Source organism: Aythya marila (genome assembly GCF_965140915.1).
Source record: "Aythya marila genome assembly, chromosome: 2".
NCBI classification, from domain to species: Eukaryota; Metazoa; Chordata; class Aves; order Anseriformes; family Anatidae; genus Aythya; species Aythya marila.
In genome coordinates, this window is record NC_139043.1 from 76,571,126 (window position 1) to 76,589,758 (window position 18,633).

Consider the following 18,633-nt stretch of genomic DNA (forward strand, 5'->3'; position numbering starts at 1 on the left):
TGCCATATAGTAATACACATTACAAGTCAGATGGCATTTATTTATAATCACATTTTCAAAATCATTTCTCTTTTTTTTTTCTTTTTTCTTTTTTTTTTTTTTTCTACACTGCATTCCCATTACAGAGCACTCTCTCCATATTGTTCTTTCACGGTACATTTCAAGTACTAATCCATTACAAGAAGATTCATCCAAAAATCAAGTATTACACAAAAATTTCCTATTGTTCAGAAAGATTGGACAACTTGTGATTAACAAAGTACATAAGTAAATAGTATTTTTATAAATACTAATTTATTTAATAAAAATACAAAAATATAAATATACATATATAAAAATATCATGATGAATCAACACACAGACATTCTTTAACTCAATAAATATGGCAGTAATATTAATCTTTTCTGAAGTATAATTTTGAGATTATATTACAATGTGGGTGCACAATGTCCCAGATAGTCAGAAAGGTAAAGCAAAGCACTTAAAATAATAATTAAAAAAAAATATATCTATCTTATTATTAAAGGCACAAAAAGCCTTTTATTGTGTTTTCATTGTAAATGAAAACCTTTCCTCAGAGGTTTCTAGACAGAAAGGGTGAATTATAGATTTTTTAAAAAATCTAAATCACTCACATTCATGTATGTTGACTTACTAATTAAGCAAACCCTTACAAAGACAACACCTATTTTTTGTAAAAAAAAAAAAAAAAAAAAAAAAAAATCCCAAGTAAGAGAGAGTAGGCCACTTTATCTAGTAACATAGACATGAATTTCACTAACACTTACGTCACAGATTACTTTCTCAGTCTCAGTCACTGTCCTCTCCACCATACATGTCTGCTAGTTTTTTAAACCGAGGTCCCCAGTCACTGAGGTAATCATAGTCTTGGTTGCCATCTGTGGTAAGTGATTCCAGGCTGCTGAGTGAATTTGCTATAGAATCATTTCCTTCATAAGCGTATGTTGCTAGTGAATCATAAGGAGGAGCAGCTGGATCTGAATCATTTTCCTTTAACCTTCGATGAATAAAATCTTGCACATCAATGTTTTCCCAAAGAGGCGTAGTCCGTCTTATCTGAAATATAGTTTCTGGGATGACATCTCTTCTCATCTTACTTTCCTCCCTTGCTTCTGGATTTCTGAGTGTGCCAATGTCAAAAGCTTGGGTGTCTTCTTCCCCACCCCCTTCATCATTGTAGGTCACAATGTTGTCCCGAACATCATCCTTTGAGATGATCAAAGGTTCTTTCTTCCTCTGTCTCTTGAGGGCTGCAAACAAGACAACTAACACTGAAAAGAAACAAAGGAGGATAGAAGAAATGCAGAGTTAGAAATGAAATAAATGAGCTATATTTTGCATTGTCTGTTGTTCTTAGAATGCTTCAAGACTGGTATTTTTAGTAAATAGGTACAAAAGACATCTATCTCTAAGTTGAAATTAATAAGAAAAAATATTAATATTTTATAGCAGCCAAAAATATTTGCTTTTTTAAACTTACAGAAGTAATGACTAAAATATTCTATGTTTGATAAAGATATAAATGTTATTACTACGCTGAAATTGAGAAGCAGAGAATGTCTTAAAATATGTCATCCTACATCCTGACTTCAATTTTACTTTTGTGAAGCATTGCCTTCCTGGCAGTCACTAAGGGTAATTTTATCAAAAGTGGCTGAGTCTCCTAAGCAAAAGTAATTCACCCTCTTGAAAGCTGGTGATTTAGGTATTCCTAAGTGTCTAATTCACTATTGAAAATGGAATCTACAGGTTCTTCTGAAAATAAGAACCTGAAAACCTTCAGCTATCAATATTATTGACAAAACCGTTTTTGGCTTCAGTGACTGCAGGAATTGAAATCCAGTCTCTGTTACTAACTGTTTCTTCTTAAAAGCATGATCCCCCCAGTTTAAGAAATGATAGTTGAATAACTCTTCCTTTTGGAGAGGTAAGGATTGACACTAAGCTGGACCTTTAGAGAAGGAGATGAAAAACTAAAGTTAAGCTTTGCAAATACATTCTGCTTCTTAAATGCTATTGATTTCAGTAGAAATTCAATGCTTAAATGCATTTAAAAATTTGACCCTTGCTCCAGTATCTGGAGTAAATAGGAGAGGCCAACAAGATCGTCTGTCAATGAGGCATAACACTGGATGCCAAGCCACACTTAAAGGCATTAGAGCAGTGTTGAGCACTTGTGTTGAGCCTTAGGAGCAAAGTTTTTTATTCTAAATGATTTGAGTTCTGGTGAATAAAAAGAATGGACATAGTGAGGGTAGAGAGGGGAACAAAGATCTTCTACGTGTCCTGGTACAATGCTGTGAAGGTAAAGGCTCTTCTGTTTGTGATTTTGTATGTGTACAAGAGCAATTCTTTTCAAGTTTTTCTAGTGCTAGACAAGTAATAGTCCACTTGTAAATTTAGTAACTTCATACAAAAGAGAAGGGCAGCTGTGAGGGCAGATCACTAAAATGTTATTATGAAGAAATGTCTTTCAAAGCTGGGTACTTAATGTCTCTCTCCTGTTCTGGACATGGTGACGCTGGTATACTCTCCTAGAATATATCTTGCTGAACAGCAATTAAAGAAAACACCAAGAACCACACAAATTTTAAACTAAAAATTTTGTTTAGCCACATTTCACTTACGTTACTCTGGCTTCAGCTATATGTTTAAGTAGAGCAGGGTCTTTGACCCTGGGGCCAAAGTATGGGGCCAAAGACACAAAGTATTCATACTTGTTCTGCACAGCACTGCTCCATGAGGCTATTCTGAGTCTCATGTGGTATTCGTATGGTCCTAAGGAAAAATTATGATTTTTTTGTTTGTTTTTAGTTGAATGTTACTTTACTAAAGCACTGCAGCGCATCAGACTGATGTTTTCATAGTGAGAGAGCAAGAGTATGTGTTTCATGGTACATATTTCATACTCTGTGTTTTGGCATGGGAAGAGGCTTTGAAGATTCAGAGCCCACTGACAAGAACTGTGCAAAGTGGACAGCCAGATCTGGCAGAGCTTGAATCATACTGCCTCCTGGGAGTGGTGGCCTGCAAGTTGTCCTGTTCATACTATGCTTGGGCAATGTCCTGGGGAACCAAAGCTGGCTTAGGCTGAAACCAGGACAGCCGTGGTGCTCGAACCTCAGCAGTATGGACAATCAGCTTGTCAGGTATTCTCCCTTCCATATAGCCACAGCCCCTGTGGCTCTCTGAATATTTGCTGGAGGTAGCCTAAATCCAGTTGATCTTGTTAGCAATCTATCTGATAGAAAATATATGTTCCTTAGAGTTATATAAACTGACAGCTGTACAAGTGTCACTTTCCCCTTAGCGAGCTGTGTTGGCCAAGAGGGGTGGGAAGAGAAAGAGGTTTATCACAGTTTGACTGGAAAGTGGAGAAGATAGCCCTTTTAAGGAGGAACTTCTCTGGTAAGCAAAACATACAAGTTGCAGATTTTATGGTTATGAGCTAGCATTTATTCTAGTTCCTTCATATATCCCCTCATTTTCCTAATGTTTCAGCTCTGCAACCACCCATCTAACTTATGTGCTTGAACTTTATTTAATCATCTGTACTCACTACCACTTGCAAGCAATTGAATGGTTCTCTTCTATTCTTTTGAGTATAAAAATTACTAATCATTCATGATATAATAGTTTTTGTTTGTTTGTTTGTTTGTTTGTTTTTTTAAATCATGGAGAAAAATATCACTCAGTTTCAGGAATATGACTTTAAAAGTCCTGGGTTTAAATGAAGATGTGTTTATAATGTAAAACATTAGTATCTAAAATTAAACCTAAATTTTCAAGTTTATTTCACCATTTCACCTAAATAACACTGATAGCCTCCTCCCCCCCCCCCTTTTTTTGCACATTCTTATGAATAGAAATGATGACAACAGCCCACAGTAATCTCTTTCCACTCTCCCACCTCCTCACCCATCTTAGAAAACTGTTCTTACAAAAGAAAAAAAAATATTGTATTAGGTATGAAATATACAGGGTCATGTGAATAAGAGGTGAAGAATGCCAGAGGTCTAGAATCAACAACCCCTTTGCCTCATCAGTCAAACAGCTCATGACAGTTACATACCCAGCAGGATGATGATGCAGAGGAGAATGGCAACCAGTGCCCCTGTGCTGAGGCCAGCAGGGAGGAGCAGGGCCTCTGCATTACAGGACTGCATGTTTCCTCGACTGTCACAGGCACATACACGTATGGTCAGCGTGCCAGTGCTGCTCTGGATTGGGTAGTCATTGTCAAATATTATGACTGGCAAGAGATAGGTACTTGTCTTACTACGGCTATATCCATTTCTTCTAGTCATAATTCCTGCTGTGTTATCTAGAATGGAAATGCAGAATAAATGTTACAGGATGAATCTTTATGTGGTATTGGGGTGGGGGACTGGCACTGGTTAACAGTTACCTTTGTTGTCTACAATGGAGAAGTTTGGATGAACAGCGAATTCTGGCACCACCTCGAAAAAAAATTTGTGTCCTTGAGGAGGCTCATCTTTGTCAACTGCACTTACAGTCTGTATCAGCTATAAAGAAAACAGCATTTCATTGTATGTTTTTTTGTTGTTTGTTGGCTTGTTTTGGAGATCTTGCTTGTTTTACATAAACTCTCTGCTTTACACGTCCAGTGAAAATCTGACAAATCTCTATAAGACAAAAAGTGATGTCCTAAGCCAAACGTTCCCCACATAAACACAGGAGATGTTCCAGTAAACAAATTGTAGTTTTGTTGTTTAAACACATAACAGAAAATGAAAAAAGGGACAGTCGTCACTGCAAGACAGCCGTCTGCTTTGATTTGTACTCAGTACCTTGCAGTGGTACAGAAACAATTGCCCTTCAGAATAAGCCATAAACCTCCTGTGGCCTCATATAGCAATGACACAGAGTAGTGCGTAAACCAGTTGTTAAGTGGGTCTAATTCCCAGTCCACCTCATCTGCTCCTGGCGATAAATTGGAGTACTGCACTGGCAGGATGCTCAGTTCTCCTGATGTAATAAAGAGAGATGTTTTACTCCCTCCTAAATTGAAACCTCTGTCTGTGGAGCTTTACAGCTGTAAACAAGAGCACTCAAGCCCTGTTGGGAGAGAGTGGAAATAGCCTAAGCACAGGATCAGAGTAAAAAGGACTGAAAAATAGGTCCTCAGCTGTTATTTCTGATAGCATATGCTTTTCTGTTGTATAAAATTATGTATACGTATGTACATATGCATGTATATGTGTATATACACTAGCAATTTTACTTTTTTTTTTTTTCTTTTTTTTTTTTTTTTTTTTTTAACCTATCTAGCTGCTGCTGCTGCTGGAGGCTAGGGAACACAGCTGCAGAAGTAGAGAAGGAAAAGCTACCTGGGAAAGTGACTGGTTTTGAAATAACTTGCAGCATTTAGAACCATGTGGGGCTGTGTGAGCAGTAGTAATCCAGTGAGCCATAAGAGTGGCTGCTGTACCCCTGGTACTCCCCAGTGGGTATGGCATTGGTGAGTGACCTCCACCTTGGCTTTTGAGGATATGTTTCATTTCAGAAGATGTCATCAGAAGATGACAAAGCTTGGTGGTGTGAGAATGAGAATATGCTTCATCTATGTTGCAACTCAGTATGGCTGAGTTTCTACAGGACCTAAATTTAGAGACAGAAGGAGCTTAGCAGTCAGACTTGTTTCTTTTAAAACTGTGAGGGAGCCAGCCTCAAGGTTTTCAAGTATTTCCAGTGTGTAGAGTGTCCTAAAATCCCACAGACATCAAAGCCACTTGTTATCAAAGACTTACTTCATGGCTTGTTTTCCTGATATTTCTAGGAAGAATACAGCATGAGCTCTTCAAGAAATACAGTAATTGACAAATAACACTGATACAATTTTTAAGTCTTGTGGCAATCAAGTAAGGAATAGCTTTTTCTCATGTACAGCTCTGAACATCAGCTTGAGTGAGACTTAAGGATACAATGAAATTTTGGGGAGTATTTAACATCTCTCAGGATGGAACACTATTAGACAAATAATTATAGGGCTACTAAAAATACTAATGTGACATTCAGAAACCAGAAATCTGCTGCTGTTAGTGTTGTACCATGCAATGATTATTTATCCTATTTTTCTAGATAACCTTGGGGTACTTTTTTTTTACATGTAATAGCGTTAAGCTGTTATTTAAAATCAGCAATAGTTGAGAAGACCTGTTTGGCTCATTCTCTTTCAAGGTTGTTCTAAAACAACCACAATGGGTGTTTTTTGTTTGTTTGTTTGTTTGCTTTGTGATTTTTTTTTGGTTGGTTGGTTGGTTTGTTCACTTGATTATTTTGTGTGGGTGAGGGAGGGAGGGGAGAGGGTATTATTTAGTTTTATGGTATATTCCTGAATATCCTATCATCAGAAAAGAACTGGAAAGGGAATTTGCAAACATCAGCCTTGTATAAGAAGAGCCTATGCTGAAGGCAGAATTATGCAGTTTCTCTATGCATGATTAAAATAATTATTACATATTCAGGTCTCTTCACTTTTAAAATATTTGAAGACCATTACACTTCACTTTATTTTTTTTTGTTTTGTTTTTAATTTTCACTGTTTCTTAAGATCAGCCAAATCCCAGTTTATGGAATTCTCTGATTTTTTTAACTTTTCAAAATCCTGTTTTTCTTCTCTTTGTCACAATCTACTTCTGAGAGTGACCATACAGTGTAAGACCAAGATGGTACTTAATTTTAGTTATGGTTTGCTTTAGTGTAAATGTAGCATTAGCACAACAAAACATCCTTCTGACAGAAGTAAAATACCGAATTGAAATGAGAATTTTTCTCTCACATTTTTGCAAGTTTTAAAAGGCAGAAGTAAAAGTGCCAGAGAGTAGAGTGAGAATTAGAATATATGGCTATATTTGTGCAATTACTTGCACAGCCACTTGGAGCCACTTGCCAAGGCGATCGTCTCCAGGGCAAACGTGTTCTGCAGTGGAGCGGGAGATCAGACAGGCAGGGATATTTTTTCCGGCATTGAGCCTACTTGAGGGAGCCGCCAGGACCCGGCAGCCCTCGTGAGGGAGGCGAACGAGGTGTAGGCAGAACCAGCAGCGCCCTCTCCCTGGCCGTTCAGAAATTGCCCCTAAGGAGCCTGAGCGACCAGGAGCGCGGCGAACAGGGCGGGCAAACAGGGCGTGGCGTGTCAGTAGGGGGTGGTGCGGCAGTTCGCACAGGCAGGGCGAGCAGGAAGGGCAGAGCATTCCCCCCACCCATGGGAACATCTCCTCTAACGGCGGTCTACCGCTAGCTCAGCTGCAATGGTGTACACCAGGCACAGGGTGCTCTCTAGGAAGTCTGTACACACACAGACTGAGTGCCTGCCTGCTCAAAAATGCGGCAGTTCCGGTCTCTGGATGCAGGGAGTGCCTGAGCCTGTTGCTACCACCTGCGGGGGGCAGAGAGACTGTGTGCGTGCGGTGCGAGCAGGTGGATGACCTGGTCCACCTCGTGGCAGAACTCAAGGAAGAGGTCGAAATGTTGAGGGATATCAGGCAGTGTGAGTGGGAGACAGACTTGTGGAGCAACTCCCTGCGTGGTCTGAAGGACAGGTACCGGGGTGAGACACCCCAAATGGGGGTGGACCCCCTGCCCTGTTGCTGTCCAGCAGAGGGAGGGGACCTAGGAGTTGAGGAGGAATGGAAACAGGTCCGTGTTCGACCTCGAAGGCGATGCCCCCCCCTACCAGCCCCACCTTCCCACGTGCCCTTACATAACAGGTTTGAGGCCCTGGAGCTTGAGAGATCAGTAGCTGAGGAAGAGGTAGAAAGTCTACCCAGGAGGATGCCTAGGGCGAGGAAATCGACTCCACACCTCAGGACTGCCTCCACCAAGACAGAAAGAAGGGTGATTGTTATGTAGGGGAACAGAGGGCCCTATTTGTCAGCCTGACCCTACCCGTAGGGAAGTCTGCTGCCTCCCTAGGGCCAGGGTCAGGGACATTGCCAGAAACCTTCCCAATCTGGCTCACCCCTCTGACTATTATCCTCTTTTGATAGTCCAGGCGGGCAGTGATGACATTGAAGAGAGAAGCCTGAAGACCATCAAACAGGACTTCAGGGGACTGGGACGGTTAGTGGATGGAGCGGGAGTACAGGTGGTGTTTTCGTCTATCCCTACAGTGGCAGGGAGGGGTACAGAGAGGACACGGAAAGCCCACCTGGTAAACATGTGGCTCAGAGGCTGGTGCCAACACTGAAATTTTGGGTTTTTTGACCATGGGGCGCTTTACTCGGCACCCGGCCTACTGGCCGCAGACGGGTCCCTATCTCTAAGGAGAAAACAGATCCTGGGCCAGGAGCTGGCGGGGCTCATTGAGAGGGCCTTAAACTACGTAAGAAGGGGGATGGGGCTGAAACAAGGCTTGTTAGAGCTGTGCCAGGGGTAGTAATGGCAAGGCTGGGAGAGAAGGCAATGGCCCAGCTGAAGTGTATCTACACTAATGCACGCAGCATGGGTAACAAACAGGAGGAGCTGGAAGCCATCGTGCAGCAGGCAGGCTATGACTTGGTTGCCATCACAGAGACGTGGTGGGACCACTCTCATGACTGGAGTGCTGCAATGCCTGGCTATAGGCTCTTCAGAAGGGACAGGTAGCACCAAAGGGGTGGTGGTGTGGCTCTCTATATCAGAGAAAATTTTGATGTCGTGGAACTTGAGGCTGGGAATGATAAGGTTGAGTCCCTATGGGTTAGGATCAGCGGGAAGGCCAACAAGGCAAGCATCCTGGTGGGGGTCTGTTACAGAACACAAAACCAGGATGAGGAGACGGATGAGGAGTTCTACAGGCAGCTGATAAAAGTTGTGAAATCGTCAGTGCTTGTTCTCATGGGGGACTTCAACTTCCCAGATATATCCTGGAAGCACAACACAGCCCAGAGAAAGCAGTCTAGGAGGGCATAGAAGATAGCTTCCTGACACAGCTGGTTAGTGAGCTTACAAGGGGAGGTGCCCCGCTAGACCTTCTCTTCACAAACAGAGAAGGACTGGTGGGAGATGTGGTGGTTGGAAACTGTCTTGGGCAGAGTGACCACGAAATGGTGGAGTTCTCCATTCTTGGAGATGCCAGGAAGGGGACCAGTAAAACCGCTGTATTGGACTTCCGGAGGGCTGACTTTGAACTGTTCAGGACAGTGGTTGGCAGAGTCCCTTGGGAGGTGGTTCTGAAGGGCAGAGGGGTCCAGGAAGGCTGGGCGCTCTTCAAGAAGGAAATCTTAATGGCACAGGAGCGGTCTGTCCCCACGTGCCCAAAGACAAGCTGGCGTGGAAGAAGACCAGCCTGGCTGAACAGAGAATTGTGGCTTGAGCTTAGGAGAAAAAAGAGGGTTTATAATCTTTGGAAAAAAGGGCGGGCCACTAGGGAGGACTATAAGGTTGTTGCGAGGCACTGCACAGACAAAATTAGAAAGGCCAAAGCTCATCTGGAACTCTATCTGGCTACTGCTGTTAAAGACAACAAAGAATCTTTTTACAAATACGTCAATGCAAAATGGAGGACTAAGGAGAATCTCCATCCTTTTCTGGATGCAGGGAGGGAACTTGGTTACAAAAGATGAGGAAAAGGCAGAGGTGTTTAATGCCTTCTTTGCCTCAGTCTTTAGCAGCAAAACCAGTTGCTGTCTAGATACCCAGTACCCTGAGCTGGTGGAATGGGATGGGGAGCAGAATGTGGCCCTCACTATCCACAAGGAAACAGTTGGCAACCTGCTACGGCACTTGGATGAAAACAAGTCAATGGGGCCATGTGGGATCCACTGGAGGATACTGAGAGAACTGGTGGAGGAGCTGGCCAAGCCACTGTCCATCATTTGTCAAAAGTCCTGGCTTTCGGGGAAGGTCCCAGTCAACTTGCGGCTAGCAAATGTGTCACCCACCTGAAAGAAGGGCCAGGGGGTAGACCCGGGGAACTATAGTCCTGTCAGTTTGACCTCAGTGCCACGGAAGCTCGTGGAGTAGATTATCTTGAGTGTCATCATGCGGCATTTACAGGGCAACCAGGCAATCAGGCCCAGTCAGCATGGGTTTATGGAAGGCAGGTCCTGCTTGACAAATCTGATCTCCTTCTATGACAAAGTGACACGCTTGGTGGATGAGGGAAAAGCTGTGGATATGGTCTACCTTGACTTCAGTAAGGCTTTTGACACCGTTTCCCACAGCATTCTCCTCAAGAAACTGGCTGCTCTTGGCTTGGACTGGCCTATGCTTTGTTGGGTTAAAAACTGGCTGGATAGCCAGGCCCAAAGAGTCGTGGTGAATGGAGCCAAATCCAGTTGGAGGCCGGTCACTAGTAGCGTCCCCCAGGGCTCGGTGCTGGGGCTGGTCCTCTTTAATATCTTCATCGATGATCTGGATGAGGGGATCGAGTGCACCCTCAGTAAGTTTGCAGATGACACCAAGTTAGGTGCGTGTGTCGATCTGCTTGAGGGTAGGAAGGCTCTGCAGCAGGATCTGGATAGGCTGCACCGATGGGCTGAGGTCAACTGCATGAAGTTCAACAAGGCCAAGTGCCGGGTCCTGCACCTGGGGCGCAATAACCCCAAGCAGAGCTACCGGCTGGGAGATGAGTGGTTGGAAAGCTGCCTGGCGGAGAAGGACATGGGAGTATTGGTTGATAGTCAGCTGAATATGAGCCAGCAGTGTGCTCAGGTGGCCAAGAAGGCCAACAGCATCCTGGCTTGTATCAGGAACAGTGTGGCCAGCAGGTCCAGGGAAATGATTGTCCCCCTGTACTCAGCTCTGGTGAGGCTGCACCTTGAGTACTGTGTTCAGTTTTGGGCCCCTCGCTACAAGAAGGACATGGAGGTGCTTGAGCGAGTCCAGAGAAGGGCGATGAAGCTGGTGAGGGGTCTGGAGAACAAGTCTTATGAGGAGCGGCTGAGGGAGCTGGGATTGTTCAGCCTGGAGAAGAGGAGGCTCAGGGGCGACCTTATCACTCTTTATAAGTACATTAAAGGAAGCTGTAGTGAGGTGGGGGTTGGTCTATTCTCCCACGTGCCTGGTGACAGGATGAGGGGGAATGGGCTAAAATTGCGCCAGGGGAGGTTTAGGTTGGGTATTAGGAAGAACTTCTTTACTGAGAAGGTTATGAGGCATTGGAACAGGCTGCCCAGGGAAGTGGTGGAGTCACCATCCCTGGAAGTCTTTAAAAGACGTTTAGATGTTGAACTTAGTGACATGGTTTAGTGGAGGACTTGTTAGTGTTAGGTCAGAGGTTGGACTTGATGGTCCTGAGGTCTCTTCCAACCTAGACAATTCTGTGATTCTGTGATACTTGCTGAAAAACTCAAAGAGAAAATATCCTGATATTACAGCAAACAGAAATTGCAGTTGAGTATCTTGGGGCTTTTTGAGCTGTAATCAGTGCAATGTTTGTAGGATCTGGATTTGATTCCCTTCATGTGCAAATTACATGGAGGAGGACAATTGTGCCAGGCATAGAGGATGATTGCAGGTGAATTTGTGATTTTTTCCAAATGATGAATAGGTGAAAGGATATTAGAAATGTTATCTAATTAAGTTTTTGCTTTTTTTTTTTTTTTTTTTTTTTTTCCAGCTATACAATAAAAGAGATTGATGTTAATTGATGTTAATGATAATCACTGCAGAAATGAATGAGATATGACTATCACTATTTTGCATTAAAACAATTTTTTTTTGGGGGAAAAAAGTACTCTTTTGTGTGCATTTTGCAATTTCATATTGGAAATGTATTCTTCTTCCATTTTAAGCATTTATGGACATTGAGCTATGACTACTCTTCTCCAAGAGTTCAGAGAAAGATCTCTGACATAGTAAGGTTTATGAGGGACGTGTTATTTCAAGAAAATCACTTTAATTCAAATATAAGTTAAGCACATCAGGCTTAGGGGATAAAAATGCATTCCCATTTCCTTTTTTCTTACATAGTTTCCCTTGAGAATGATTACAATTCAGAAAATATAACATTACTGCTATTATTTAGAGGCTGTGTGTGCATGTGCACTTTTATGCACTTAAAGAAGCAGTCTTATACTCAATGAATCCTTGTGGGTAAATTTGTTAGTGGTCACTTGTCTTTGAGTGTACTGAAATTTTAAACTTAGTTATTGACACAAAGTATTCTCTGAACAAAGTGGTTTTGGTAGCTCAGCAACATACATGTATAATGAGTTGTGAGGTATTCCAACTGGAAGAAATTTTTGGGAATTTCTTTCATGATGAGGCCAGAGATTTTTAGAGGATATGGGTCTATCTCCCATTAAAAATGTTTTTTTTCAAATGTGGCAATAGTTTGGTTACACTACTGCATTTATAACTGTGTTATATATATATATATACATAGTATATATTGTGTGTATATATATATATATATATATACATATATATATATATATACTGTGTTTCTAAGGCCATGACTTACACAACAGTCAAAACTGTTATTGCAGTTTATGTTCAGGCTATTTTATCTCTAATCATATTATTCTCTGGGAAAAAAAAAAAAAAAATAAAAATAAAAAAAAGAAAAGTTCAGAAATAAATAGACTCCCTTATAACACTATATAATATAGTTGCTACATCCATAGAAATAGCTTACTCTATCTTTCTTCGTGTTTTTTAAAAACACAGTGGGTAAAACCTAGGTGGGGGCATTCTGTAAGAGTTCAGATGTTCCTGATGCTGCATTTTTGGACACAGAGAGCTGCACAAGTAGGAGTTCTGGGTCATGGATTCAGCCTTGGGACTGTCTCTAAAAGGAATACAGGAACCATTAAAGCAAATGTTAAGCTAGCAGTGCATCTCTAATGATATAGAGCACCAGCTAGTCACCTTTTAGGTGAGGTTCTCAGCGTTTGCTGGCTTGGCATGTCATCCATATGAAACGCAGTCACATCTTGGCTCCAGGGTGCACCTTTTAACAATGCATCATCAGTCTTCAGACATTATTAAAAGGTTCATTGAAGAATGTTGAACTAGGTGAGGTGGACAGGAAAATACTTTCAGGTTAAAAATTTCTACCTGTATAAGAATATTTGAAACAATTTGAATGTCTACAATATAATCTGCTACTTCTTTTCAAAACAGCAACATATTGGTGATAGTTGTTTTATTTTTAAACTTTTCTTTTTTTTTCAAAATTCCTTCTTCTAAAATTTAGTTTAAATAAAACAGTGAAAATCAATATCCCTTTCAGAGGATTTTAAATATGCTCTCCTTTTTAGAAAGTGCTTTTCTGAAGTTTAAAACAATCCAATTTTCAAATAGCATGGAATTCATACCTCCAGTGTCAGAGAAGCAAGACCACTGGAGACTGACAGTGAGAGAGAGACTTCACAGTAGTGGCTGCAGATATTTTTTTTTTTTTTTTTTTGTATGGGATTACAGACCTGCAGAGGAACAGGCCTTGAATGTTTGGGCATTTGCTCATTACATTATGTTCTTAGTTAAAAGTACATATTGAACAATACAGAGAAATTCTTCAAGTGCCATTTCAAATGCCATTTTTCTACTTACAGCTGTTTCTAAAATATGACTTGATAATATCACTAGACACTTGAAGCAAGAATGTTTGAGATTTTTTTTTTTTTTTTTTTTTTTTTTTTTTTTTTTTTTTTTGTGAAGTGGTTTAGGAGAGAACAGAACAAATCCTGGATCTTGGAGCACTGTCTTTGTCATTTCTTGAAATGTATTAAAATTCTTTTGTGCAACAAATATTTCTCTATGTTCGATCTGACCACATTATCTTCAATAAACTGTGAAAAAAGCATATGGTAAAAGACACTGATTTTGATAGTAATCAGAAAGTAATAGTTCACACTGCGGGGAAATGAGGGTTGAACAACTCGGTGTTTCTCTTGTCCTTTCCTTCTCTTGCCCCTTTTCCTGCCAGTGCAATCTAGTACGCTCAATCAAACTAATTTTGAATACATTACTAGCACAACACAGTGGTGAGTGGGTGGGATAAAGATTTTGTAGAAGATTTGGAAGCAGCTACTTTTCTCTAGGAGTGAAGTAATAATTGTACTGTTCAAGTATCCCCAAAGGAAGTGTTTCAAAATCAGTGCATTTGTAAATGGATGCCCATCTTTCACAGAATCACAGAATCACAGAATCACAGAATTTCTAGGTTGGAAGAGACCTCAAGATCATCGAGTCCAACCTCTGACCTAACGCTAGCAGTCTGCACTAAACCATATCCCTAAGCTCAACATCTAAACGTCTTTTGAAGACTTCCAGGGATGGTGACTCCACCACTTCCCTGGGCAGCCTGTTCCAATGCCTCACAACCCTTTCAGTAAAGAAGTTCTTCCTAACATCTAACCTAAAACTCCCCTGGCTCAACTTAAGCCCATTCCCCCTCGTCCTGTCACCAGGCACGTGGGAGAACAGACCAACCCCCACCTCGCTACAGCCTCCCTTGAGGTACCTATAGAGAGCGATAAGGTCGCCCCGGAGCCTCCTTTTTTCCAGGCTGAACAAGCCCAGCTCCCTCAGCCGCTCCTCGTAGGACTTGTTCTCCAGGCCCCTCACCAGCTTTGTCACCCTTCTCTGGACCCGCTCAAGCACCTCCATGTCCTTCTTGTAGCGAGGGGCCCAAAACTGAGCACAGTACTCGAGGTGCGGCCTCACCAGAGCTGAGTACAGGGGGACGATCACCTCCCTAGCCCTGCTGGTCACACTGTTCCTGATACAAGCCAGGATGCTGTTGGCCTTCTTGGCCACCTGAGCACACTGCTGGCTCATATTCAGCCAACTATCCACCATCACTCCCAGGTCCTTCTCTGCCTGGCAGCTCTCCAACCATTCCTCTCCCAGCCTGTAGCTCTGCTTGGGGTTATTGCGCCCCAGGTGCAGGACCCGGCACTTGGCCTTGTTGAACTTCATGCAGTTGACCTCAGCCCATCGGTGCAGCCTATCCAGATCCTGCTGCAGAACTTTCCTACCCTCAAGCAGATCGACACACGCACCTAACTTGGTGTCATCTGCAAACTTACTGAGGGTGCACTCGATCCCCTCATCCAGATCATCGATGAAGATATTAAAGAGGACCGGCCCCAGCACCGAGCCCTGGGGGACGCCACTAGTGACTGGCCTCCAACTGGACTTGACTCCATTCACCACGACTCTTTGGGCCCGGCTATCCAGCCAGTTTCTAACCCAACGAAGCGTGCGCCAGTCTAAGCCAAGAGCAGCCAGTTTCTTGAGGAGAATGCTGTGGGAAACGGTGTCAAAAGCCTTGCTGAAGTCAAGGTAGACCACATCCACAGCCTTTCCCTCGTCCACCCAGCGCATCACTTTGTCATAGAAGGAGATCAGGTTCGTCAAGCAGGACCTGCCTTTCATAAACCCATGCTGACTGGGCCTGATCGCCTGCTTGCCCTGCAAGTGCTGCATGATGACTCTCAGGAGGATCTGCTCCATGAGCTTCCCTGGCACTGAGGTCAAACTGACAGGCCTGTAGTTTCCCGGGTCTGCCCTCTGGCCCATCTTGTAGATGGGTGTCACATTTGCTAGCCGCAAGTTGACTGGGACCTCCCCCGATCGCCAGGACTGCTGATAAATGATGGACAGTGGCTTGGCCAGCTCCTCTGCCAGTTCTCTCAGTACCCTTGGGTGGATCCCATCCGGCCCCATCGACTTGTGCACATCTAAGTGCCGTAGCAGGTCACCAACCAGTTCTTCATGGATAGTGAGGGCCACATCCTGCTCCCCATCCCCTTCCACCAGCTCAGGGTACTGAGTATCCAGAGAACAACCGGTATTGCCGCTAAAGACTGAGGCAAAGAAGGCATTGAGCACCTCCGCCTTTTCCTCATCTCTTGTAACTAAGTTTCCCCCCGCATCCAATAAAGGATGGAGATTCTCCTTAGTCTTCCTTTTTGTGTTGATGTATTTATAGAAATGTTTTTTGTTCTCTTTAATGGCAATAGCCAGATTGAGCTCCAGTTTGAGCAATCTCATGTGTTCAGGCAGGGTTCAGGCCTGTGCATCCATGTGGTGTTGGCTACAGAGAGAAGCCTCAGGAACATGTGGGTAAGCTTGAATAGACTTTTGATCCTGATCCTTTATGCCTTCAGAATTTTTTTTAAAATACCTGCCACTTGACAAAGCTTTGTGTTTGGTAATGTTTTTTTTTTTTGGTAAGATTTTGGTTTTCAGGCCTTGGCTCTGGGCCACAAACGTGTTGACAGTTTTAAAGCGGGACTGATTTCTTGTCAGAAATCAGAAAATTCTCCCTTGAACTAGAATTCTTATTTTAAAGCAAGACAGACTGTTGGGTCGCACTAGATCAAGCCAATAAGTGCTTACCTGGAGAAGTCAGGTAGAATGTACAAACTAGGGACCACTAATTAGCAGCAGCATCCACATTAAACATGTGATTTCTGTCTGCCCTATCTGAAAAAGGGAGGATGGCATAGAGGGTAATGAAATGAAAAATCTGCCACCTTTCCTAAAGAGAAAACAAACTGTGTTCTGATGCTTGAGAGCCCCTGTATGGTAGGAAAGAATATAACATCAATGCAAAATAGCAACCCAGGTTGTTTTCTTAAATATTATTGGTGGATGTTGAATTGTTGTTACTAAAATGTTCAGCTGAATCAGTCTCCTTTTCAAGTAAATCTTCCTGGTTTCCATGGAGAGGATTCATCCTCTAATCCAGCTAAAAAGACCCAATTAATTCCTGTGACAAGGGCATGAGAGAACTTGTACCAGAGCCTTTCTCACAGCAGTCCCTGGGGCTCTAGCACACCATCAGAGGATTAGGGATTTCTAAATTTTTCAAGGGAAAAGCTGCATCATACTCTTCTTCACCCTGTGCATCAGCCATTGGGACTCAGTAGCAAATCTGTTCCAGACTAATGGATGCAATTGTTTATGCATCTCTAGTGACAAAGTTTCTCTCTATTTGTTGTTTGGAGACAAAACAGTGTCAGGAAATGAGGAAAGACTCTGTAGGATTTTCTTTCCTCTGACCCTCCTCAGGCTATCTGAAAACACAACAAATGGAGCCTCTAATATCTGCTGATGTAGAGAATGAATGATACCAATAGACGGTAGTGAGCAATATTTGATCGTTCTGCTTGCTTTGTGATGCAAATGGGATTTAAAGACCACTGTAATTAATAGTTGGGCTAGATTAAAAAAAAAAAAATCTTTTAAAAATGAACTAAATATATTTGTCTTCTCAATCTGTCTCTTCTGTTACTGACATCAGATGAAATACTGCTGTGATGTGTCAAGAAGCAATAATGTTTCTAATAAGACAGCTGCTTTAGATGATCTTTTAAATACAGTGGAGTAGTACTAAATGAATACAACAAACTTCAATATTTTTATTGTATTATAGAGGGGGCTGTTAAACATGAGCAATTTAGGCTACCTCAAACTTAGCATCCATAGCTAAAATGTTCAAGTTTGCATCTCTGTATTCATTGTTATTTTAGGCACCAAAATAAAAGTAGTTTCATTTACTTTTTTTTTTTTCTTTTCTTTTTTTTTTCTTTTTTTTTTTTTTCTTTCTGAAACACTGTCAGCTACATCCAAATGTCCAAATATGAACTCAGATGCTTGTCTTGAGGAATCTAATTGTTAAGAAATAGAAGAAAGATCTAGATAGAATCACAGAATATCCCAAGTTGGAAGGGACCCGTAAGGATCATCGAGTCCAACTCCTGGCTCTCTCATTCTAGATTTCTCATTCCTCTGTGGCTACACCTCATGTCTTTCTAGCATATGCAGATTTTTCCAGTTAAGGAAAATAATTTATGTAATTGTATTAATACTCTAGATGGAAGGGAAAGCTAAACAATAAAATAAACAAAGCTTACCTAATGGTTATTCGTCATTTATGTCTTTAGAAAGGCATGGAATTCACCAGAAAGGTAAATGAAGCTTTGTACATAATAGGGTATTTCATCAAGTATGCCGGACTCTTTGGGGTAAGAAAACTGACAAGAGATATGCCTGGATTGAACTTGGTTCAAATATGACTAAATCTGTGTTTATTGAATGAAAATATTAATTAATGATTAATTTCATTGAAATATTAATTTTTAAACTCTGGAAGATTTCTTTGTATTGTGCAATTAAAGAACAACTCTCACTTTTCTATTAGCCATTATAGAGAGATTGTAAGTTTCAATTTCATCTTGTGCAAAGAGATTTTGTTGCACACAGAATTTAGGTCATGTGCCAGCTATTCAAAACCAATGGCTTGACTTATCTGAGGCTTGAGCTGTATTCTTATATGACAATTTATGTCATTGGTTAAGACACTGTGTTCTGATCATAAGCCTCAGTTGTTTTTGAAAGATGCACCTTGTTCATTTTTCTGATATTATAATTCCCTCCACTGTTTTAATTCATCACTGCCTTTGATATGGATATTTTTCCATATACATAATTTGCATCAAAAATAGTAGGACTTTCCTGAAAAAGAATTAAATAATGGTCAGTTACTTCAAAGGCTATTGATTAACGATTCTATTACACTCAAACTATCCTCTGTCTTTATAACCCACTTACCTAACTTACAGTATTAGGTGCAATGAATGGAAAACTAATACATTGAATGCACATTCCAGTAATTCACACTGGTAATTCACACTGTCCCCTCTCTCT

The 18,633-nt window shown here is 41.7% G+C and overlaps 1 protein-coding gene and 1 long non-coding RNA gene across 2 annotated transcripts in view; one reads left to right on the forward strand and one right to left on the reverse strand.

Annotated features, from left to right (window-relative positions):
• The window catches only part of LOC309875258, a 62,748-nt gene that overhangs the window by 31,153 nt on the left and 12,962 nt on the right, over positions 1-18,633 (forward strand). The gene's annotated exons all lie outside the window — the stretch shown is intronic.
• The window catches only part of CDH9 (cadherin 9), a gene marked incomplete at both ends in the record, with an annotated part of 77,900 nt that continues 60,077 nt past the window's right edge, over positions 811-18,633 (reverse strand). The window contains 3 exons of the mRNA XM_082754425.1: positions 811-1,292; positions 4,094-4,345; positions 4,430-4,547. Coding sequence (XP_082610551.1) covers positions 811-1,292; positions 4,094-4,345; positions 4,430-4,547 — 852 coding nt within the window. The remainder of the gene's footprint in view (positions 1,293-4,093; positions 4,346-4,429; positions 4,548-18,633) is intronic.